The 26,342-nt window shown below is 27.6% G+C and overlaps 1 protein-coding gene across 1 annotated transcript; it reads left to right on the top strand.

Moving 5' to 3' along the window:
* Positions 1-16,217: 16,217 nt before the first annotated feature.
* Positions 16,218-17,534, top strand: LOC111318536 (ethylene-responsive transcription factor WIN1). Its single transcript, XM_022921397.2, has 2 exons — positions 16,218-16,410; positions 16,800-17,534. The coding sequence occupies exons 1-2, from the start codon at positions 16,331-16,333 to the stop codon at positions 17,278-17,280; spliced, it is 561 nt and encodes a 186-aa protein (XP_022777132.2). The 5' UTR covers positions 16,218-16,330; the 3' UTR covers positions 17,281-17,534.
* Positions 17,535-26,342: the final 8,808 nt, after the last annotated feature.

Here is a 26,342-nt window from a genome sequence, read left to right on the forward strand (position 1 = left end):
GAAATTTTTAGTCTCATTTTCAATCATTATTTTATAACAAAGAGCCTTGAGAATATTGACAAACAAGATTGTGATTTTTTTTTATGAGTTGTGGTTGAACTTAGGCAGCAATATTTCTCCATCTCTGGGTACATTTTTTAAAATTTTTAGTATCCTTATTTTGCATACTTTGTAGAGATATACGATATGATATCAGATCTATAATGTGTTTGTATTATGCAATGAAAGCCTTTGTAAATTCTCTCCATCTATGAATATGAGATCTATCCAATTACATATACCACTTAACAGCTAAACTAGTAAGATTGTCTTGAAAAATATGAATAAGTAACTTTTTACTTGCGATAATACATTGTAACATATGTGATAGGGCATTTGGTTCAATTAAGTTTTTTGAACTCAGACACTTTAAACTTTGGTGGAATCACGACATCAGGAACCAAGCATAATTTATTAGCATCCATGGACTTATAAAAATCTATCCCCTTGATAGCTCTAGACCTTTCTTTAATGATATCCATTTTTTTTTGTATCAGAGCTTTTTTTAGTTTCAACAAGGCCAATATTTAGCTTTTCTTACTTTTTGAGATGATCAAGATTTGAAACTTATATAGAATTAAACATTTTGATGTCAAGAGCAGGGGTAATGAGAGTAGGAGCAATAGTTATTGGCATGTCAATCTACACATAGGGATAGTTTACAGTGAATGACATTTGGTGTTGAGTCTCTTAAGATGTATATGCTGAATATGGGCTAAAACCAAAGAGGATATAATGGATCAATCTTATTTTGTATCACCACCTATTCCATCAATTTCTTTCCTTTGTTCATGTTCTTTAGCAACTTAATAATAGTTTCTAACTGCCCATTTAATTCTTCTTATGTTTTTTCTAGCTTTTGAAGGTGAATAGTGTTTTTTCATCCATGATCCTTGCTTGATATCTAGTGTTGTAGTGCTTTAAATTATTTAAAGATTGAACTATCATTGAATCTTGATTTTTCATAATTTTTAAGAATTAAGATGACTTATTATCGTGCACTTTAGAGAGATATTTATGTATAAATGCATAGATACATGAATGCAATAAAAAAGATTTACCACATAACAATTGTTAACAAAAAAAATCTTTGTTCAATTAAAAGTTATTTCTAACCAAATCTAATATTACATTTAAAAAAAAGTCTAAAGCTAATTATGGAAAGAAATCTATAATTTGTCAATATTGACCTTGCACTTCATTAAAGAAAGCTAGCAGCTCTTGGTCATGTGTTCCACTAGTGTTACCTTTGTCTTCCATTCTTCAATTTTTTCTCCTGTGTCATTGGCTTTATAGGTAGCTATAGTGATTTGGTCAAATAGGCATTCTAATCGATTATGCTTTCTTACATATGCTTCGTTGGCTTGTTTATATTTTTTATTCACAACACCCATTTGTGTTTCAATTTTGACCATTACCCCATTGAGCATTTGGATGTGCTTTTGTGCTTTTATGAATGCTTTGTCTTTTTCTTGCATTTTTGTTTGCAATTGTCTATTTTCTTTCAAAAGTTAGGCTAACTCATGATTGATAAATGATCGTGTGATGTTGAGAGTAAAAAAAAGATTCTTCCATTCATCCATTTTTTATCTAAATGCTTGAACCTTTTTATCCATTTTTCCCTCAACTTTCTTTTTAGCCTATTGTTTTCAAACTTCAATTCATCTTTTTCAACATAGAGCTTTCTTTTAGTGGTTTTCACTACCAATAAAAGATTAAGATGTGGTGATTTCATTAGGCCATTTAGAGTTATTTCTTCAGAGACTTTAATGTCTTTACTTCACCTAATGTGTCACACAAAGTACTTAGGGGGTAACCTTATTTAAGTGTCTTTTCTTTTTTTCTCATTGAGGTAAATTCCAAGCTTACAGAGCTTTGGCTATCTTTATGGAGGCATCAATTTCAATATATGAGAATTCTATTTTACTAAGTCCAAAAGTAGTTGAGATAAACTGTTTATAGCCATATTGTTTTTACAACATGATGGAAGAATCACCCATTACACCCCAAAGGTTTAAGAGAGAAACTCAAAGCTTATCTTCACTATTATACAACATTGGTCTATAAGACATCCAAAGAGCTCTCCATATCATATATTAACTAGTGTGCTTGCCTAGAAGTAAGATTCATGCTTCTTTGGACTTTTATATAGGTAATTCATTTTCACAAAATTTTTTGATGGGAATGCTTGTAGTGAAATAGGGCTTGTGAACTTGACCACTATTATTTTTTATATGACTTTTCATCCAAATAGTAAATAATTAAGCACATTTAGTAAAATGACCCTCTTTATTCCAATGATAATGATTTAAAGATCTAATGGTCTTAGCTAAATTTGCAAGAATAGAGTTGATTTAGTAACCAAGTTGATTAAAGAAATTCACCACTACAACATCAATATAAACCCATTACTTTCGGATATACCATCATCCCATATAAAGCCAATGCCATCAAATCAATTCTTCTTTCAGTATCAAAATATTTGTATATAAAGTCACGAATAATAAACCAAGGAATACCAACATTTTCACTTTTTTCTTTTACCCAATTATCAATAGTTTGGACATTTACGGCCATTATTTTAGCAAGCTTTTTATGGTAACCAGTCTTTTTATTTTTTCAATACACCTTGTCAGGATTAAGGAGATCCAAGTGAAGGAGAGTTGAATATTATTCAATAGTTGGCACCATGCCAACCTCATTGAACACAAAACAGTGATATGAAGGGTCCCAAAACTAAACTATGGCCCTAATAAGCTGATTATCAGTAGGGACTGAAAATGAGTAATGCAAGGTCCTTAAACTTCTTTTGGAAAGTCTCTTTGGTGGTGATACTCTTTTGGTTCCAAATATTAACTAAATCGCTAAGATTATTTTGTTTGAGGTTGAGATGGATTTTGGTAAGCAGAGTAGTTATATAATTGACTGGCAAACAATCACCTTATTTTAGCTAAGCTTTCTCAGACTACATTCTCAGGCTTAGGAAACTTTGATAGGCTTTTCATGAATGTAATGTAAATCTAATGATGCATGCATACAAAATAAAGAATCCAAAAATGTTAGTTAACATATACAAGGAATAACAGAATATATACAATGAATAATATAAAAGGTTAGTATGCAAAAATATATATATATATATATATAAGGAATAACATAAATTTACAAGAATAATAATTGTCTCATCATGTATCCTATTTAGGTCTTTTCTAATAAAGGGAGGGTAGGGCTCTAACCTAGATTTGAATTCATAGGGTTGATGTATATGTTGGGTTCAAAAACTTGACAATCTAAAAGCTCCCAAATTGTTCCCTATATCATTGTTCATTATAGACTAATAGGGCACTCTAATCCTTGCCCACCATTATAAGCTCAAAAGAAAAATGTTCAATTTGAGTGAGAGTTTTTACTAGCTCACATGGAGGTTATCACCTCACAAAAGTATAGGTACTTGCTCCCTCATAATAAATGATAAAGCATGGGTATAAAGCTTATGCATGAATGCAAATATGGTGTGTGTAAAGAGACATATCAAATAATCAAATAAATTAATGCACATAAAAAAATTAAAGTCTACAAAACAAGAAAATAATAACAAATAAGTTAGTAATATAAAAATCATAAATAATTACATAATAAAACCAGCAAAGTAAGGTTTAAGATAACACATGACTTGGTTGATTCTCTAATGTCTCCAGTGGAGTCATCAAACTATCATAACGTCTAAGTTGGTAAACATACCCATTAGACACAAAAAATTACGGTCGTCATTAATTTTTTTTACCTAGGTGTGATTGGTCACATATGTAAATATCTCCTTTTTAAGGTTATCCTAGGTATAAACTAAGGATTTCTAAAAAAAATAGGTTCTGGTCTATATCATCGAACTAAGGTTCAAGAGTCGGTATGTGCAGGGAAGGTATTAGCATCCCTTTATTTCCAAAATCGGTACCAAATTAATTATGTGTTACCTTACCTAAGCCTAAGCCTTATCAAAGATGATTTTATCATGCAACTAAATCAATTCCATTCTTTTTAATTATTTACAAAATATGGTGATACAAAAATTCTATAAAATATCAAGTAATTATGCAATCATGCAATAAATATTAAATCATACAATGCAAAAATTATCATACAAATATATTATAAAATTATATCATGCAATCATATCATAAAAATCATTCATGTAATTATATATAATTATGCAATAATAATAATCATATAAATATATATATAATGTCATGCAAATATATTATAACATAAAATGCCATGCAACAATATAAAATACCATGCAAATATATAATCATGAAATCAAATATAATCACACAAATATATTAGTAATATAATCATGCAGTTATGCACACAATAAATATAAAAACATGCAATTAAATATCATTCAAATTTAATATAATATCATATCATGTAATAATTGTAAAATCATGCAATAATAATAATGAATAAATAACCATGCGATAGATTTATTATTAATCATGCAATCACACAAATAAATAAATTAATAATCATGCAAATAGACATACAATTAAATATATAATTGCACAATTAACAATGTAAAACATGTAATTAATATCTAATAATGCAATTAAAAATATAAATCATGCAAATAAATATATAATAATGCAATTAACAATATAAACCATGCAAATAAATATGCAATTAAATATACAATCATGCAATCACACAAATAAATAAATTAATAATCATGCAATTAAAAATGCAATTAAATATATAATAATACAAATAATAATATAAATCATGCAAATAAACATGCAATTAAATATATAATAATAATCATGTAATCACACAAATAAATAAATTGATAATCATGCAAATAAATTAATAATCATGCAAACATGTTAATAGTCATGCAAATATATTAATAAATCACACAAATATATTAATCATGTAAATAAAATATTAGGCAAATAAATTATCATGCAAATATAATATTAGTCATGCAAATTCATGCAAAAATAAATACTATGTAATAAATATAAAAATAAAAGTAAGCGATTAAATATTATAAAAGTTATGCAAAAATCAGAAAAAAAAAAGAAAGCAAGCATTATTTCAATGGATCATAGTTTTCAACAATTTCTCACCTTTAAAAAACTGATGTTTCTTATTATAAATCTTAACATTCCTTCAAAAAATTTCAATTGGGTCTATTTGCAAACTTTTATTTGATTGCTTCTTCCTTGTTGGTTCAAAATTTTACTAAAATTTTCTCTTTTTTCAATAATTTCTGTTTGATTTTAAAATCAATTGCTGTAAGGCCCCCTTTTTATGTTAAATTCAAGGTCCTTATATAAGAATTGAATTATTTTCTGTTTAGAATAAATTAATTCAATCAAATTTAAGATTTCTCTTCAGATTTTATTTTTTGTGCAATCTTTCATTTTTCAATAAATTGAGCCTCAAATCTATCTAAAATTATTAAACTATTAAAGTTGAAATCTAAGATAAAATCCAATAAATGAATTGAATTCAAGATTTTTCATGCAAAATCTCATATTTTTCTTTTTTTTTATTTTTTACTCTTTTTTTATTTTTTTTACCAATTGATTTTCACTCATTTGATTAAAAAATAAAAATTAAACTAAAAAAATTAAAATACAAATAAAATTTAGGGCTTAATTTTTGAATAAAAAATTCATATTTTCAATTAAACCCAATTGCATAATCAAAATAAAAAATCAAAACCCAATAAATTTCAAAAAAAATTTGAACAAAATAAGGTTTTTATAATTAGCTTTTAAAATAGTATTCAAATAGCCTATAATCTAGAAGTATGCTTTTGAAACAAATGGATTTAGCTTGGTTTTGATTTCTTTAATATAAGTATATAACTATTAACCCATTTTGTCCACTCGTGGACTTTATATTCCAAAAAAAGTTGCAAGGTTCCTTTATAACTTGTGTCAAATATTAGCATTATTTCTATTAGTTGAAAAGTTAATTGGCAACTTGTTTTTCCATTTCTTTTATCTCAAACTTTTATTGTCAACAAATAAAGTTGTAATTATGAGAAAAGGGTATGGGTCGGTAATCAAAGAGGATCAATTGTTAGAGAGAAAGTTAGAGTTAAATTTTTTTCATAAAAAATAAAAAAATAATGTCTATGCATAGTAAATACTGTTTTAAATTTGATTTATGTGGATTAATTTTAAAATATCATTATTGAATTAATAGATATTTTGTTTTTATAATTTAGCATATATAAACTGTAATTTTTATAATTTCGCTCTAAATTTATATCCTAAGAATCAAAATAAAAAACATTTTTTAAAAATCAACATTTAATAAGTGTTGAAACTTAAAAAAGTGAAGAAATAATAAGAAAGAAAGAAAAATTAGAGGGTAGAGAGGTAAATCACTGAAAGGTTTCTTCTTTGGCTATTTAGTAAGTAAGCGGCTAACATTGGCGCACGTGAAGCCACCATAGCCAAGCTCTTTGGTTACTTGATTGACTAATGGGCCTAACAAAGTTCATTAAAGGGGTCCCTACTTTATCTGTTGAGCCCCATGATTCTATTTATTGACTAATAATATGTTGCATTCAAATTCCAAACCGTGACAAAAGCAGGACCGGAAAAATTATTCAATTAAGATTAACATGATAATATATATTTTTTAATATATTGAAGGGATAGTCCGAGCTCTTGTTACGCACGAAATCTGAGAAAAAGAACGAACCCATTAAATAAAATATATGCAATCTTATTTTATATTTTTAAATTATTTTATAACTTAAACTCATGATTTCAAATCACATTACAGTAATCTTATTGTTGTGTCAAGATTCCCCTAATATTAACATGAGCTGAAATTATTTTGATTAAAGTAATAATAATAAATGTCAACATGTTTTGACTGAAATAAATATAAAAATTTTAAGAAATTAAAAAATTTTACATTTCAATTTAAATAAATTAAGAATATAAATCTAAAAAATAAAAATATTAACAACTTTTAAAAATTTACCAGTGAGAAACGGCCAAAATACTATTTTCATTTTCTGTAGGTGTTGAAGATTAAGGATGAATGAAATTTTAAGAAGCCAAGGGAGGCCATGCCTCTGCAGCCTCCCAAACAAAACCAACGACCCTCGAGAAACGCAATCACTTTCCATCCAAAAAATAATTTTTTATAAAAAAATTAAAAATTTTGAAAAACAATCTAAAATACAAAGATAAAAAATCACTCACAATAAATGAATCGAAAATCAAATCAAAATTTTCGAAAAAGAAAAATTTGAGCATGCTAGTTGATGCCCATAAATGACATAATGGGAATTTTTTTTTTACTAGAAAAGGAAGATTGGAACTGTTTCAAAATACCAGTCTTCTTTAATTTTTTGAGATCATAATCTTTTATTTTTTTTATTATCTTATAAAAAAAGAAAAAAAATTATATGTAATTTAGTCAAAGAAGACTAACCTAAAAGCTATAATTAAAGTCCACTCTTTTTTATTAAAAAAATTGACTTGCTAATTGAAAATTGACATGTAAAAATCCTTTAAAAAAATAATATATTTGCATAAACATGAAAAAAACAAAAGTACAAATATAATTTTGCAAGTAAAAGATATACACTTATAATTGTGCAAGTAAATTATAATTGTAAAGATTTTATTAATTTTGGTGATTTGGGTAAATATATTTATTTGTTGCATATGTGGTTACCCTATTATATTTTGAATAAATTAGCAATTTTGCAACTAATTATATAATACTATTTATAAATATATGTTTAGTGTGACTAGATTTTTTTAAAAAAATAAAAATAAGAAAAAAAAGGAAAAGAAAGAATTCATTTAATTTGGGGAAAAAAAGTTACTTGTAGGAAAAGTCAATCATGACACGTGCACAAAACCAGCAAAAAGAAGATTGCCGACGGAAGTTCTGACTTCTTGGTTGATTGCCGACAAAAGTTCTGAGATCCAACGGTTCTATGAAAACAGCAGTCACATCATGGCGTGGATTAGGACAAAAAGGCTACATCAAGTGCCAGCTTTTCCAATAATGCCACATGTCCATCAATCTTTTCCCTAGTACATGGCTGAAGTCTAGTAACTCATGATTGGATTTACTAATTAAAGCTTATTTATTTCTGTACTCGTGGCAGCAGCAGATTATCAGACATACATTATCATCTAATCCGATAGGTCGGTGACCAGCTACCACAATAACAAATACTATTTTAATTGATTGTTTATTTTTATTTTTATGATATATTTTGAATTCAAAACATGACGGGTGTCTTGTGTTATAAACATCGGCGCAGGTACTAAAATTACATCAATTCAAGGAAACTGTTAACCAATCCACGAAATACACGAAGCTGAAAATACACATTCATGGCTATCCGATTACAAAAGCACATATTCTGAACTAATTTTTTAAATTTTTTATTAAAAAAATTAATTTACATCAGTACAAAAATTTTTAATTATATATTTTTTATTCATTGATCAATAAATTCAGGAGATGAAATCAAAATTTATTTGATTTGTCTTTCTTATCTATTTAATTTATTAAAATCAATAATAAAAAAATTAAAATTTTTTTTTTTGTGTAACTTAATTCTTCCCTTTTTATTATTATTAGGCTTTGATTTCCTTCTTTTACTAAAAAATAAAATAAAAAGAGAAAGTGAAGAGGAAGGACAGTCGAATTTTGAATCTAACCATTTACTTCTGGTATAATAACCATAAAATTAAGCATAGCAGGCCTGGTTAGGATTTAATAGAATTTTCGGCTTTGAGAAATTGGGCTGATCTCAATGAGGTCCAATCCACATGAGCTTTGGATACAAACGAGTCGTCAAACTAAAGTGAGTCCAATTTGACTTGGAAGCTTAGCCCATATTATAAAATTATAGTCCCATCATAATTTTTTTGACAAAAAAATTGTAATATGAGATAACATAAAAGTTGCAAGCATCAAAATTTAAAATTTAAAATTATTAAATATTATTTTTTAAATATAATTACATAACCGAATTGAATTAAATTAACCGAATTGAATTAAATTATGGTTTCGTCGTATCATCATTGTTGTGTATGTGTTATGGTTTCGTCGTATCATCATTGTTGTGTATGTGTTTTACTTTCTTACATCGATTATCATTGTCAACAAAATATAAATTTAAATAGTTGAATCTAAAACCATAAATTATCCGTTGGGATATACGCTAACATTAAATGCCTATAAATAGTAATGACTAGCTTAGAAGATGGGTTATGTAATTCGAATTCTTTTTTTTTTTGAAGCATATATAATTATAATTGATTTCTATATGTTCAAATCAACAATAAATTCTAAAGTTTTTTTTTTTTTCAAGCAATTAACACCAAAATTAGTGCCATTTATTGAATTGGTCACAATTTTTGTTACCGAAATAACTCTATAAAGGGAATTTTAATAGTGCTTATAAAGCTGAATTTTAATGTTTCAGCATTGGATTTTGCAATTTTTTTTTTGAGGGAAAGACATAACTCTTATAAAAGAGAAAGAGAAAAAATTCGTGACTCAGAAATCAAAATTTTTTATATCTTTATAAAATCTTCTTAACCAGTAGATTAAGAGATCATTAGATTTTAATTTTGATTTAAGCAATACTATCACTAATTGCCTAGCTACCTTGCTCCAAAAGAAGATTGTATTATGGCATCATACAAACTTTCTATTGGAAATTGGAAACCAGCTGATACCCGGCGGAACAAATTTCTCCCAAACGTGAAGCAGAAAAACAAAGAATTTGAGGTAGATATTTTGAGAAGAGATAATATCATACCCAAACTCTTTTACGTCGGATTTTGAAACTTAAATCGGTTAATTTATATAATAATTTTTAAAAAATAACATTTTTCATAGGTTTAAATTTAAATTTTCATACTTTCATATTATCTTTTATCCTTAAATTATAACTTTTTTTGGTAAAAAATGAAAAAAATTTATTATCCGTTAGGCATGGTTTGAATAAATACGAATCTCCTCAATTGTCTGATCTTGGCCAGACCAAGCACAATTATATAGATGCCAAACTTTAGAATAAATTTCCATTACTTGGATCATAGTCTAATTAATTCTTCTTATTAATAGTCATCATGTGCAAATGCGGCCATTGCTTTACAACTTTAAATCTGAACGGTATAGCTCCCGAGCACGTATAGCTTGCTTTCTCAGTTTTCCGGTTGTCCTTGCTTAAATGCAATTACGAAGCTAGGCCTCCTGTTCCTCTCATCCATTATAGTCTATATTCCATCCAGCTGAGTTATAACTTTCACTAATGCAAGCAATTAATTTGGTGTCAAATGACATCAAGGATATCCTACTTTGCTTAATTAACAAGCTCTCTGATATTTAGTACTTCAACTGCATTCCTGCCTTCTATGGGAAACAACTAAGAATTTTCTGGCATAATAGATATATGGCTAAGTTTCATGATTCAAATGAATAAATGTATCAGTTTTTTCTTTTTTTATTATTAAAAAAGAAACTTTGTTGAAACAATGAAGTCTCTTTATCCATTAAGACAAAGTTTCACCGAGCATGACTTTTTACTGTAGGCCGTAAAAAATTGACAGAATAGATTATTGGGTGCAAATTATATTAATTTCCTTGGAGGATTTGCATATTTGTGTTGATAACTTATGGAATCAGCATTTAGATAATTTATTACTAAGTATTATCCAATACCCATCTCGTTGAGGGGGGAATTTTTTTTTCCATTACTTGAAAAATAGTGAAAGTTTATTGCATAAAAAAATTTTTTTCATTACTTTTTTTTAATGTGTTAAATACACTTTCAACTAAATTTATACTTAAAGTTTAATATTTTTAAATCATTTGAATTAATTTTAGATTTAATTGAAAACGTATTTAACATCTTTAAGTAAAGTTATAAAAACTTCTATTATTTTTAAAATAGTAGAAAGGATTATTTTCACCCTTTGAAGAAATTAAAAAATTCCCATATTTAAAACCTTTCTCCCCTCTAGGACCTGCCGAATTGTAGAAGAAAAAAAAAAGGCCCAACAAGGAAAAATGGAACAAGGAAAAATGGACAGTTAACTGAGATACTGTGCTATATACTCTTTTTTTTTTTTTTTAAATTTTAAAGTAAAGACAAACTTTACTTGCCCTTTAAAATCTTAATTTCGGGCACAGACAAACTTTCGGGTAATCCAGCTGCTAAACATAAAAGAGTAAGGGAGAAATTAAATTATGGGACCCGGAGAAATGCAGCTAAAAAAGTGAACATATTGCATTCAAGTGATGTGCAGTTTATCCCAACAAATAGAAACCCAAGCAATTAAGGATTCTAACAATCTACTGTCAATTGCATTAATTAAAAGTACTAACATTCCAGAACTTTTTGTGTAGACCCCTTTCGGCTATACCTAACGAAAAAGCCAAAGATTAGTGCTCTAGCTGCTACAGTTTTCTTTTGGATCGTGTCAGAGTGCTGAAGGCCAAATTATGTAACGAGGGACGAGGTTTGTTGGCATAGGGAGGCCCCGTTTCATGAGAACTAAGAAATCTTTATCCTACGATCCCATGATGATTTAATGGGAATGGAAAATTCTAATCCCAAGTCATTTTTTTAAAGAAATTTAAAATAAATATTAAAATATTTAATAGTTTATTGTATTATATATATAACTTAAAAGTGATATTTGTATTATTTTATTTGATAAAATTATAATCTTTAAAGGGTTAATATGATTAAGATCCAGCCACTAAGATCCATCATTGTTTGAGATCAGCCATTAAGAATTTAAGATCCATCATTAAGAATTTAAGATCTATCATTGTTAGATGATCATCCTAAAAACCAACATTTACTTTCATGAGGCTAATACTTCTTGTGTTTGCTAATATTTTACTATATATCTTTTCCACGTAATAATGTTTCCAAAACAAATGTGTGAAGGAATAAGCCAAGACTGCTAAGTAGCAATATTGTTTTCCTTTTATATAAAAAGGTTATAGTTTGAAAATTAAAAAAATTACAAATATTAAAATCTAAAATTTAAATTTATTAAATGTTATAGTGATTACATAATTCAATTGAGTTCAAAATAATATTATTTTTACCATTTCGACAATCTTTGATTCAACTTCTTTTACTTACTTAGAGTAGATCATCCAATATCTCGTTCGAATCACTCCAAATTTCACCTTAAACTTTTCCTCCATCCTCAAACCCTAAAGATCTGCCTTCGACTCCTTCTCTTCTGACCCCTTAGCATTCGCATATGATCGCTGTAATACGTATTTGTTTTAGGGGGATAAAGCTTTTCTTACTTTTGCCAATGGAAACAATCATTCACATCAATGTTATTTCGTTCTATATGTAATACGTATCACATTGTTTTAAACTTCTTGCTTGTTTGTTATAACTCATCCTTTTCATATTTGCCTTTCCACCCCTTAAATGCTCTCTCGCCAAAGATTGTTAATTGTGGAGATCCTATACACTATTATACATTTATGCTCGTAGTTATTATGATCGGACTAGACAGCGATCTGTTAGAAGTAGTCTTGAATCATTGAATCAATGATTTAATCGTAGGGTCCTTCGAGCTAAATGTAGGAGTAATTTATTATTTTTAAATATTACTAGAAATATTTATAACAAATTTTGAAATGATGAAAAAATAATGCTATTAAAATATTTTCGCATATTGCTTTTTTGTTATTACATTTGGATATATGATAACAATATTAGAGCAAGTTTGTTCTTTTATTTTCTTTATATATATATATTTTATACCAATATTGTAAATTTCAGAATTTTTATATGATTTACATTTGCTTAATCTGATTATTGTATTTCATGTTCTATTTATATAGATCATATATGTCAAATTTTTAGTTAATTAAAAATTTTTAACTACTGTTTAATGTAAAAATTTGAGGAAGGATCATTTACATTATTATAAATATTATATTTTAAAAAAAACTTTTGGATCAAAATAGCTAAAATTAAAAACAATATTTTGCCAAATTAGCAATTGATTTAATTTTAATTTAAAAATAAAACAAAATATAAGAATTACACTAATTTAAGTAAATTTTTACTTTAATAAAAAATTTCACTCATTAAAAGATATATATATATATATATAATGTAGTATTCTCGATCAATATAATAAAGCTATCAGATTTATTTAAAACTTTACGTACATGATGATTATGATTAAATTATTAAATCAACAATTGGGTTATTAAAATATTAATCATACATGAAATTATAAAAATATAAAATTAAACAATTTTGTATAGATGTAACAAAAAAAAAGTGACAGATCATTTCATAATAATAAAAAAATTGAAAAAATGCTAAAAGAAATGGCTCTTTTTTAAGGTCCTTTTACAGTTTTATTTATTTAGGTAGATGGAAAATGGCAAAATGCCATCATTAACATTAAACACTATAGGAACTATCATGATTGATATAATTAATAATGCCACATACTCTTTAAATGTCAATTTATCTATCTATATATATATATCCACTTAATATAAGAATCAATATATATTAATTAATTAAACGGGTTAAAATATCTCATTAATTATTACATTATTATTTTTATTGAAATTGTAACACGTTGTAGTAGTAAATAATCATTTTCAAGTTATAACTACATCACATGGAATATCATAAATGAAGAAGAATTCTTATATGAAGATACATGGAATATTGATTTGTAATTTCTATAAATTCGCCTTACAGTTGATGTGTAATTATATAAATTTTCTCATTAATTAATTTTATTAGTTTTTGATGAGTCTAATAATCATCTTTTTAAAAGCAGAATTAATTGTCCTTTACCTCTTGGTTTGTGGTTAAGGAAGCTTTATGAAGACATAGAAATCTTGATTCTGAGTCAAGATCTCTTCCTCTTATAAGAGCTATGTCCTCCTTTGAATAAAAAAAAAAAAGGCGGAAGTTATTTATTAATGATGAAAGAAGGCATAACTCAAGAGTATAGAAAATCTACTGTGGCAAGTGAGTAATGTTGGTTTATTTCAACTCTATGTTAAATTTGTCTAATTATTATAATTTTTTTTATTTCTGTTGGTTGCTTATAATTCATTACAAACCCGATCATTACGAACAAGTACAATTTGGGAGAATTAAGGTAGGATTCCAATATAACTCTTCCAATGCATAAAATATGCACTTAATTACCATGGAAGCAATCCAACACTTGGAGTACGACAACATACACGCATTTATCATTAAATTAATCTAATTTAAAAGAAAAAAATTTTTGTATTCAACTCTTTAAGTATAAGAACATGGATATTTAATATTAAACCAAATAATAACGGTAATTTTTACTTTAATAAGTTGAATCATACCAAATTGATGCAAGATGTCAAAGTCTATACCATTTGGAAAAGAGTCCAAGCAGCTTTCGAAGATGAGCTCGTGTCTGAGCCTCGATGGAACTAGTAACCAGTTAGAAATACAAGTACAATATTCAGTGATGGATCTTATTGTTTGATTTTGAGAGGATCAATTAAAAATTTAAAATTATATATATTTTTTATTTAAGTTATATTGCTATATATTTTTATTAACATAAAACATATATGTAATAAAATATTAAAAAATAATAAATTTATAAAATCTTAAATTTTATTAATTTAAAATAAAAGTATAAAAAATAAAATAAAACAAATAAAAAATTTTATTTAAAATTATGAGCAATGTTCTTTTTTTTTTTTTTTTAAATAAAATCTTCAATAATTGAATCTGAATTAAATATTTTTTTTCTATATTGACAACCAAATTAATCATACAAAACTCATATTTCATCTTATTTTATAGTTTTATTTTGATGATTTTTATAGCTAAAAATGTTCGCTCAATCAACTAATTATTTAGATATCGAAAAGAATTAAATTAAATTTGATCAATATATTAATGAGATACAATAATTTTTAATTTTCAATTTCTATCAAAATAAGACATAATTATGACCAAAAAATAAATTTTGATATTTCATATTATTATGCATGTTACACTCAAAATGTTTCAATTGAAATTTCAAATCTAATTTATCTTACTCAATATAAGTTAGAATTTAAAATGTTAAATTAATTTTTTTTAAAATTCAAATGAATTATAACTTAATATTTGTCATAAGTTAATCAATTTTAAATGTTTGTCAATTGTGATTAGGAATTAAAATAAATAAATAAATATTAAAAAAATTTATCTTTTTAATTTAAAAAGTCTAAATTAAAAAATTTCAATTTAAATTTATTTAATACAAATATACATAAAATAAAAGAAAATTTTTCAAAAATCTTGGTGAGGCCAAGTCCCCCCGGCCCTGCTTACCACCGGCGCAGGACAAGAGTGCAATTATAACTTGGAAATTTTTGGTAGACACATGCTTCTTTTTTGTACCAAGTACTTTTCCATTTCGTCAGTGAAACCATTTTAATTTCTCCATCTTTACTTTCTGTAAGATGGAGGGTACAATGGACGCGTAGGTTCCGGATCTTATCATCGTTGCTAAATATTCCATTATGGGATGAATATTTTCTTATTTATCTCTTCATTATGGTGCCAAAGTTAGAATTGCAGAATCATAGCCACAAATAGACTCAATAATGGTATATGTAACCTACCTAAGCCAAAAAGAGGTTGACCCCCATGTAACCTTCTGGCACCGAGGGTTTACGTATACAATATTCCATTTCCAAAATGGGCCACGGTTTAATTGATCTTTTGCTACACATCAGGCTGTGAATATGAATCAAGTAAATTTCACTTGAATTTTTTTTAGTTGGGTTATTATTAAAATTTAAAATCGAGATCTTCGATCTTAAAATCGAATCTTACAATTAAGCTATAATTACACTTGTATTCTATCATAATTTATATTTTTACAATAATTAACACATTTTTTTTTTACATTTATCACCACGCATTAAAATATCATCAGAATCCAAAGTGAATGAGCATGTTAAATGTAAGGGTAATAGAGTACGATACATTAAATATGTGTAACTTATCTTATGAATTATGAAGCATTTTTACATACCCAATTGGTTTTCTTTAGATAATTAAATGTTACCAAACAGAATGCACCCATGCTGAGGTAAGGCGCCCTTTACATCATTTACGTACAGTCTCCCACAACTTGCACATTTTAAATACACTTCCTCAGCTTCTGTCTTTCTCTCACAACAGCAGCAAACACCAAAAAAATCATTACTCGGTTCATTGGACAACAATATGGTACAATCAAAGAAGTTCAGAGGTGTCAGGCAGCGCCACTGGGGCTCTTGGGTCTCTGAGATTCGTCACCCTTTACTGTATTCTCAACAAACTATCTTGCGCCTATATTTATATTTATATGCCCAACGATTTTATCTATTTTTTCAGCCTCTGTTTATCTCCTTTTAGGATGTTTCTTGTTTCTGCATATCTCCACTTTTGTGCAGCATTTCCAATTTAATGATTATTTCGTTTTCCTTGTTCTTCAATTTGGGTTAGTTTTGTTTGACTTGTAGATAAACATATCTTTCGCTGTTAACTCCTCCATTTTGGGATAAAATCTCATTTTCTGTCCATGTAATTGACTTCATTTTTAAGTCAACCTAATCTCCATGATAAAGGGTTGTTTTTGGTGTGTACAAGAGTTTAGTTCTTCTATATATATAAGTATAAAACTGGATCTTGATCTTTGTATAAGTTGCGACAGGAAAAGAAGGGTCTGGCTCGGGACATTTGAAACAGCCGAAGAGGCAGCTCGAGCATATGATGAGGCAGCCATTTTGATGAGTGGACGTAACGCCAAAACAAACTTTCCAGTGGCCAAAAACCAAACAGGCAATGAAAATTCGACGACTTCTAGCAGCAGTACTAGTGCGCTTTCTTCAACCCTTAGCGAAAAGCTTCGCAAATGTTGCAAAATCCCATCTCCATCTCTAACCTGTCTGAGGCTTGACACTGAGAATTCTCACATTGGAGTGTGGCAAAAGAGAGCAGGCCCTCGATCTGGTTCAAGTTGGGTTATGACAGTTGAGCTAGGAAAGAAAAATGGGGAAGTACCTGAGACTAACAAAATGCCAGTTTCAGAGGAACCGAGCGAAATGGTGAGACAGGAAGTTGGTAATAATGGGTTAGATGCGGAACAGAAGGCAGCATTGCAGATGATAGAAGAATTTCTCAACAGGAATTGACCTGGTATCGACATCAGGTTTCACCATAATCGGGGACCTTGATCTTCCATATGCACATGTTAATTCCTTGTGCTTGTTATTTTGCTTTCAAATCCTAAGAAAATGGATGGCCAAAAAAAAGTCGTCCGAAAATGATTATGTAATGGGTTACGAGTAAGCATATTCTCACCCAAGTTTTAGGGAGAAATTTAATCAATAAACTATTGCTACCGATCAGCATTAGACATTTAAAGATCTTGTTGAGAAAATATTGCATGAACAACTTTTATCTATCTATCAGTCATAAAAATATAATTGGTCAAGTCAAATCCGGCTGATACTTTTAAAGCCTTATACGAGGTTGGGCTCTATACGCCTATTTGTGTTCCAATATAAAATAATATTTAAAATGTAAAAAATTATTTAATTATAACATTCTAAATATATTTGCCGTGACGGTTTTCAGATAAGAAAAAAATTTTCAAATTGAAAAAAATAGTCACCACTAAATTTTTTAGGGTGTGATTGATCATGTAAAAATTTATTTTTTTAATAAAATTATAAAATTGGATTTAAAATTTATCAAAAAGATAAATTTTGATTTACGAAAATCAAGTTGGGTCTGAGAGTCGATTATGTGTGGGAAGAATAAGCACCCCTACATCGTCCATCAATTGGTACCAATTAATCATGCATTATTTTTAGTGTCAGATGAAATTATTTCAATTTAAAATTTAATAATAATCCCCTTTTGTTATTAAAAAAATTAATTTTATCAAAATTATTTATTTAAGAGTATCGAAGAAATTTTTAAGTTAAAGAATTATCTTAAAATTTTTCAATATTTAGACAAAATTTTAAAGACAATTCTTTTGACTGATATTTATCACGACCTTCATTGAAAATGAAAATAACATTCTTTGAGGAAGATAATTGTTGATGACTCTTCAACATTTAAGTAAGATACCAAAAATTATTTCCTTTGGGAATTTTTTTTTTGTTTTATTCCACATTTTTAAATTAAATACATTTTTTTATGCGAAAATGCCAGTGATGATATTATCCAACAACAAACACTAATTAAAGGCATAAACATGGAAATTGAGTGCAATCAACAATAAATAGATGCATTAATAGATGTTATGCATGATGACAAAATGTAATTTTGAAATTGGATTCTTAAATATAATGAGACCGCCTTGACTCTCAAACATCTAGATAGAATTTAGGTGCGACTATTTATATTTAAGATATTATTTTATACATATTTTTTTATTAGTTTTAATCTTGTTGTTAAAGAGAATTAATGACTCACATGAAAAACTTAATGAAATAAAGTTTCTTAAATATCTTATCATCTAGGTGGCATTCAAGAATAAATTATTTCAAATGAGTTTTTCACACATATCCTTAAGATTTTGAAATGGTCTTGACTAAAGCTTAGGTCGAGGTTTTAAAGTTTGAATGATTTTTAGGAGATGATTCGAGGTTGCGTGCCAAATTTGAGGTTTAGGTTAAATTTAGGGTCTTAGTCAATTTTTGATTTAGGGTTTTGGCTTTGAAGGTTTTGATATTTTTAGGATTTTAAATTTTTAAGATTTTTAATTTTAGGGTTTTGAAATTTTTGGTTTAGATTAAATTTAGGGTTTGGATTTAAGGATTTGGAAGTTTAGAGTTTTGATTTTAGGATTTTAGGTTTTAGGGTTTAAAGAAAACACAAATACCTCTAAAAATCTCTAATATTTAGGTGGACTTTTTAAGCAAGTTCGATTTTTATGATTTTTAAAAATTAATTAAATATTTTCATATATATATTTTATGAAAATTTAATATTAATAATATCTATTTATTTTTATTATTGTTTTATTATTTATTATCTTTTTATATTTTTTTATAATTTTTCAACATCTAAGCGAAATTATTTTTTAAAAAATTTCCTTCATCATCTAGGCAAGAAATTTTTTTTTTTATCATTTTATTCTTATTATCATTATTATCATTTTTTAAAGATTTTTTTTGTTGTTATTCTCTTTTATTTATTTTTAATATTTTTTATTATTTTAATTTATTTTATTATTATTTTAAAAAAGGAAAATTGAAATCATTTTTCATTCTTATTATTGTTATTATTACTTAATTATTATTATTTTATAATTTTATAAGATTTATTTTAGGTTTTTTTTTAATAAAATTTAAAAAGATCAATATTTAGATTTTATTTATTATTATTATTGTTATTTATTGTTATTATTAATATTAAAAAAACTAAACATTTATTCTAACAAAAAAATGCTTAACTAAAAATAATATATATGAAGAAACAAATAAATAAATGAAAAATGAAAAAAAAATTTACATGAACTAGACAAGTCAACGATTTTGATTGATTCACTTGATTTGGGAGGTTTTATGGCGGTATGAGGTGGTTCATGGGGTTTTGGCCAATTCAAACTGATTCGAAATTGGTTCACTGGCAGTTCATCTAGAGTAAAGGCAGTCCAAACTAGTTTAGTTGGACCGGTTAATAGGGTGAAAGTCACGGCTTAGATGCTTAGACCCTGGGTCAGATTCGAATTCACGTGCGAATCTTCCCTTACTCAAAACGACGTTGTTTTGATTTTGATTTTTTTAAAAATACTATAAATAACCTAAATTTTTTTTTGTTCATTTTTTTTGGGCTTTCTCTCATTAAGAGAGATAGGTTTTTTCTTTAAAACAGAAATCCTTGGCCGGCCGCCTTTGCGTTGCCGTCGACTGTCACCTTTGGTGGTAAAAAAATTGAAAAAAGGTTAAAAGACATCCCTTTGCCCTCTGAGCTTAGATCTAGTCTTTTTTTTTTTTTTGTAAAACAGCTTCAATTAACATAGATCAAATGTTGAAGCTTCGATAAAAACCTTTTATTTTTTTTTTTTGCAGGTGGCTTTCAACACTAGGTTTCTTCCTAAAAGGGGAGGACCGTAGATTTTTTGTTTGGTTTATTTTTTATTGTGGGTTTGGGTTTTTTTTTTAGCTTTTTAATGGGTGTTGTGGGAAGCTAAAGGTCGGGGGCTCATTGACTGTTGGTGTGGGGTTTCGGGTGTGGGTCTATGAGTACTGAGGGCCTATGCGAGTGGGTGCTAGGCACGGACGAAGGATGAGAGGCTCTAAGGGCTAGGCCAGATGGTGCTGCTAGAGTATAAGGGTGTAGTCAATGGAAGTGATGGGCGTGTATAGAGACAGAAGGGTGTCAAGTGCTCTGGGTGTAGGATTTTTTATTTTTGGCCTTTCTGTTGCTGGAGCTCTGTTGGTATTGATAAAGGGAGATTGGTGCACAGAAGAATGGGTTAGAATAATTAGGATGCAGTGTTAGGTGCACAGGGTAAAAGAGCAGGTGGTGTAGAGTATGAGTGGCCAATAGGGTGAGTGACAAGTGGTGCCATGCAAGGCACCACTGCCAATCTTGTCATCTTTTTTTTTATTAATTAATTAATTAATATTATCATCATTATTAATACTATCCGATTAATATTAAAACAAAAACAAAAAATGAAACAAAAATAGTAAGATCAGGCTAGACAGGAAATAGAGCTTTAACCCGTGAACTTGTTAGAATAAAAAAATTTAAATCGAAACGCAAATAAATTTGGTGTCTATAGTTGGTCATTTTTGTGCATTACTGAGAATCAGGAATAGGGTAAAAACAAAGACAAATTTTTTCGGAAGCAAATTGAAGATTTTTTAAAAAGTTTTTATTATTATTTTTTTTTAGGATTGAACCACAAGTCAAGTGATAAAAAACAATCAGGATGACACTGTGAGTCAAAAAACAAAGAGTCAATCGGGTCAATCACCATAAGTTAAGGAATAAAAAATGATCAAGATAACATCGTAAGTCAAGAAATAAAGAATCGATTGGAATAATATCACAGATTGAAAAATAAAGAACAACCATGACAATATCGCATGTCAAAAAATAAGAAAACAATTGGGACAACAACTTTGTCTGAATGATGCTTTTGAGTAAGAGAGAGAAACCTTGTTCCCCTAATTCTTTTTTTTTTTTATTTGTTTGTTTACATTTTTTTTCTTGTTTTTTATAAGTTACTAAACTTGACCATTTGAAAACAAATTTAAATAAAAATTCAATAACTTTTAGAAATAAAATAAGAGATTATACCATGAGGTCTTACAAATCTCGAAACTAAAATAGATTCAGCTTGAGAGACTTATGAATCATATTCGAAAGACTTAAAGCTTATGCCTAGAGGTCTTAGAAATTATGCCTAGAAGTTTTAAAGATTATGCTCAAAGGTTTACAAAACTCAACGTCTTTGAATGCTCTTCATGTAGTAGAGGCGTTGAAAGTTTGAAAATTAAAAATATTTTGCCTGAAGGTTTTAAAAAAATAGTGCTCGAAGGTCTTAAAAATTATACCTAGAGGTCTTAGAGATTATGTCTGAAGGTTTTACAAATTTCAATATCTTTGAATGCTCATTGTAGTAGAGGCATTAAAACTTTAAAAATTAAAAATATTTTGCCCGAAGGTCTTGAAAATTATGCACAGATGTCTTAAAGATTATGCTCAGAGATCTTATAAATTAAAAAAATCTTTGAATGCTCCTTGTAGTAGAGACATTGAAACTTTAAAAATTTAAAATGTTTTGCCTAGAGGTATTGAAAATTATGCCTTGAGGTCTTACAAATCTAAAAAATCTTTGAATGCTTTTCGTAATAAAGGCTTTGAAACTTTAAAAATTTAAAATGGTGTTGAAAATGGCTTTCCTCTAATCAAATATTTTTGAAACTCTAAAGGTCTTATTTGAAAAAGGCTCTTATTAAATAGAGATTTCAAAATCTTGTTTGAAAATTGTTCCCCTTAAACGCATGTTTTAAAGCTTTAAAATCTTGTTTTTCTTTTTTTTTCTCTCTTTTTTTAAAATTTTTTTTCTAATATTTACAAAGTTGATAAATGCAATCATGATACGAATGTCTATTCTCATCAAATGATGCTAATGGAAATATATATCGATGTGAAATCAAATGTCAATGCAAATGCAAGAATGCGAATGCTTGATGCAAATACATTTGACTTTTTCATAATGTAAATGATAATGTTCCTTTCATGTAAATGCCTTTACAAATACCTTTTCTTAGGATGCAGCTACCATGATGCAAATGCAAATTTTTCTTATGGTGCGAATGTAAATGTCTTATACAAATGCAAATGCAAGTGATACAAATATGAATGTTTTTCTTTGTGATGCAGATGTAAGCGATGTAAATGCAAATATTTTTTTTGTGATGTAGATATGAATGCAAATGTCTTTCTTATGATGCACATGTAAGTGCAAATGCAAGTGATGCAAATGCAAATGTCTTTTTTTGTAATGCAGTTGTGAACGCAATTATCTTTCTCATGATGCACATGCAAATGCAAATGTGAATAATGCAGATGTGAATGTCTTTTTTTTATTTTTATGTTTTATAGTATGCATATTAAATAACCTTCTCATGATACAAATGTGACCGCAAGTGATGCCAATGCAAAGACTTTTTTTGTTTTTTTTCTTTTTTGAAGAATCTTTGTTCAAATTTTTAATGTTTACTCTTCACCATAATGATCTCAGTATTCTGTATAAAATGCTTATATAATCTATAAAGTTTTTAAAAGTAATAGTAAAATTGCCCCACATAAAGTATCTTCGCAATTAATAAGAAAAGTAAAAAAAATCATGACTTTTGAATATCTTGAAAATTGATAATTACTATTTGAAATGCTTATGGATGGGATGATTGATAATTTAATTTTTTCACTAGTGGTCATATTTCAAGAAAAGCTTGGCAAGAGTAACAAGGATTATTCTTGGGCTCATAAAAGAGATAATTTTTCTAAAATACTTTTCTTTCATTGAAACCATGATACTTCAATATGCATAAAAACTAACCATTATGTTTCAAAAAAGATTTAAGAAGGAGAAAAGGCTGGTTTTTATTTTCACTCTTTGATGAAATGCAAAATTTTTAAAAAGTTCTGTATAGTGACTTTCTATTCTGGATAGCCTTGGAACTCTAAAATTTTTAGGGCCTTAAGAATGGCTCTAGCTCTAAACAACCATTTTTGGGTTTTCACCTTAGAGCTATATTTTTTAACAATAAAGAACTTGACAAAATCTTACCAAAATAATAGGTATATACAAATTTTCAATGACATAGCTCGTCAACTTAAGTGTCCACATTTGATCAGAATGGATTTTTCAAGATATGTAATGTAGGCCAAGATTTAAGGTTATGAAAGAATGGATAAATAGACTTAAAAATATATTATTCAAGATAATTAGGCCAATGATCTTATGGAACATTCTTTAAACGAAAAGCCATGTGTTTTTCTTTCTTTACTCCTTTTTTTTTGAAAATATTTTATTTCAATTTTAGCAATCTTCTTTCTTGAATTCTGTCCTTTTTTTCTTTGGGATTCTAATTGTTACTTCATTTGCTTTTCTTTTCTTTTTTTCAAGCTCTTATCTTTGAGGAGCATTCTTTACTTTTTTTTTTGTTTTATTTTTTAAAATTTTTTTGAAAACATCTAACTTTAACTTCATCATTCTTTTTTTTCTTGAATTCTTGAGATTCTAACTAAAACTTCATTCGTTTTTTGCCTTAGGCTTTCATCTCCGAGGTGTATGTTAGATGCTTTCGATATCAAACATTTTCTTTGAAGTTGATTTCTTGAAGATATCCTTATTTTACCTCATAGTGTAAAAGACGATCCTTAGCCAGGGTTTATTTTGGAATAAAAGTTTAATAGGCTCAAATGGGTAGTAAATGGATAATTTTTCTATATGCGAAGGATGGAGAAAGATTGTCATTCATCATTTCAAACATGATCACTTAGTTAGAAGAGCAAGTTATTTGAAAAAAACAAATGAAAGGTTTTTTTTTTATGTTTTTTCTTTATTTTTGTGTTATTGCCATCAATTATTTTTGAGTGACTGATGCCTTATTTTGATTTTTTTATTCCAAGTTCTTATGACAGTGAAATTTGAGTTGTATGAGATATTTTAATTTGATCACACAATTCACAATAAGGCTCATTTTGGTTCCAAACTGTCTGGCATTTTGGTAAAATGAAAGAAAATGTATTAATACATGAAACAAATTATCTTAAGTAGGAAAAAAAATTGCTTCTTTTGGTCAATGTGCCTTAAGACATGAAACAAAGGCTACATGAAAAAAGGTTCAGGCATTTATGGTGTCTATAATCATAAAAAAAATTTGGATGGTTCGATCATATTGGTAAAATTTGACATACATTGAATTGCCAATTAAAAACTTAAAAGAGTATTTTGTTTGGTTTTCAAAATTCAAAATGAATTTTCAAAATTTATCTCTTTTGTTCATTGCCTAATAAAAGGTTATAATCTCAATATATCAAATGATGACAAGGTTCGTAAGTTGAAATTCATGCTCCTTTAAAGGATTATGATTGATGAATGAAATTATTTAAAAGGTTGAAACATAGAAATTGTCAAGAAAAGGTGTGAAGGTATTGAATGAGTTTATTCTTTAATAGTAATCACCAATTACTTCAAGATTCTTGCCATTTAGAAAACGTATATTTCCCTTTGGAAAGGCTTATTATTTTTGTAAAAAAAATTTTGAGGATCTAAAAAAACACTTATATGAGACTTTATTGCGAATCATTTTTTTGCTTTTTCTTTGTTTTTTGGCAAAGTGCTTTTCATTTTATGACTCTGGAAATTAATTATGGAGAATTTTTATTTAAACAAATGTATAGAAAAATCAAAAAGCATTCATTTCTTTCAAAATAAAGTTTAACAAGATTAATTTAAATAACTCCTAAGGATACCATGCACATGTCATACACAAAAGATTAAAAGTTCAAAAGAAAACTGTCCTATCTTGATCTTTCAACACTCGAAACCTTTTTCCACATTTCAACTTAATTGGATGGAATTGACTTCTATTGTTCCATCAGTTTTGGAGTCAAAATACCATTCCTAATAAGATCTTCAACCTTTTCTATTAGTTGTCTACATTTTTTAGTTGAATTGCCAATTGTCCCAAGATGATAATCGCACTTGCTATTAGGATCATAACTCCTTACCGATGGATTAGATGTTATTTTTAGAGGCACAGGAGTGAGCTATCGACCTTCTATTAGTAAATGAAAAAGGTAAAAAAATAGGGATTAAAAGTTTCTCTTGATGATTTCTCTTTCTTTTTTGATTTTTTTTTGTCAAGTGGTAGGCTCAAATATAGGGACAAGATTGTAAATGGTCATTTGTGGATGGGGACTTGCTAGAAAACTTGGATACTAGCTTGGTTGGCATAGATATAGGGTTTGAGAGATATTGCTTATGATTGAAAATTAGGTTGATGAAAAGGATACAAACTGTATGGGATAAAGTTCTTGGGTATATGCCCTTCAGGTGTGACTGCTTGCACCTTCCCTTCATTCTTTTTTGATGCATTTCCATTTTCAACATTAGTTGCATAATTCAATTTAATCCTTCTATTTTTGACTGCATTTTCTATCATTTCCCTAGTAATCACCATGTTGGCAAAGTTGTTAGCTTTATAGGTAATATGGTGATCCAAGAGAGAGGTGAATTATATTTCTTCAAATTTTTTTCAACCAATGATTTCAAAGTAATTGAATGAAAAATTAAAAATAATATCAAAATATGATGCAAATAACAATAAATTGATAATCTTTAACCAAATGTAAGTTAAAGAGATAGAGATAGAGATAAAGAAATTAAATATAATAATTTATAGAGGTTCGATCTTTTTTCACAAGGCACCTACATCTTCTCTTCTAGGTTATCCACACCAAGGTTTCAATCCACTATTTTTAAATTGAAATTAGAACCCTATCTTTTTCTTTCTAAGGCGTAAGATAGAAACCTTATATTTTTTACTTTTTAGGTTAAGTAGTAGCCTCTTAATCTCATAAATTCAAAAAGATATCTCACTTCTTGATTACAAAATCACTTAATAAAAATATAAACTAAAAACACCTCTCAAAAGCTAAGTGTTTGCTTAATGAAGTACAAAAAAATTTGATGAATGAACAACAACAA

This window comes from Durio zibethinus, chromosome 26 (genome assembly GCF_047325235.1).
Source record: "Durio zibethinus cultivar Kanyao isolate XHJ-2024 chromosome 26, ASM4732523v1, whole genome shotgun sequence".
NCBI lineage: Eukaryota > Viridiplantae > Streptophyta > Magnoliopsida > Malvales > Malvaceae > Durio > Durio zibethinus.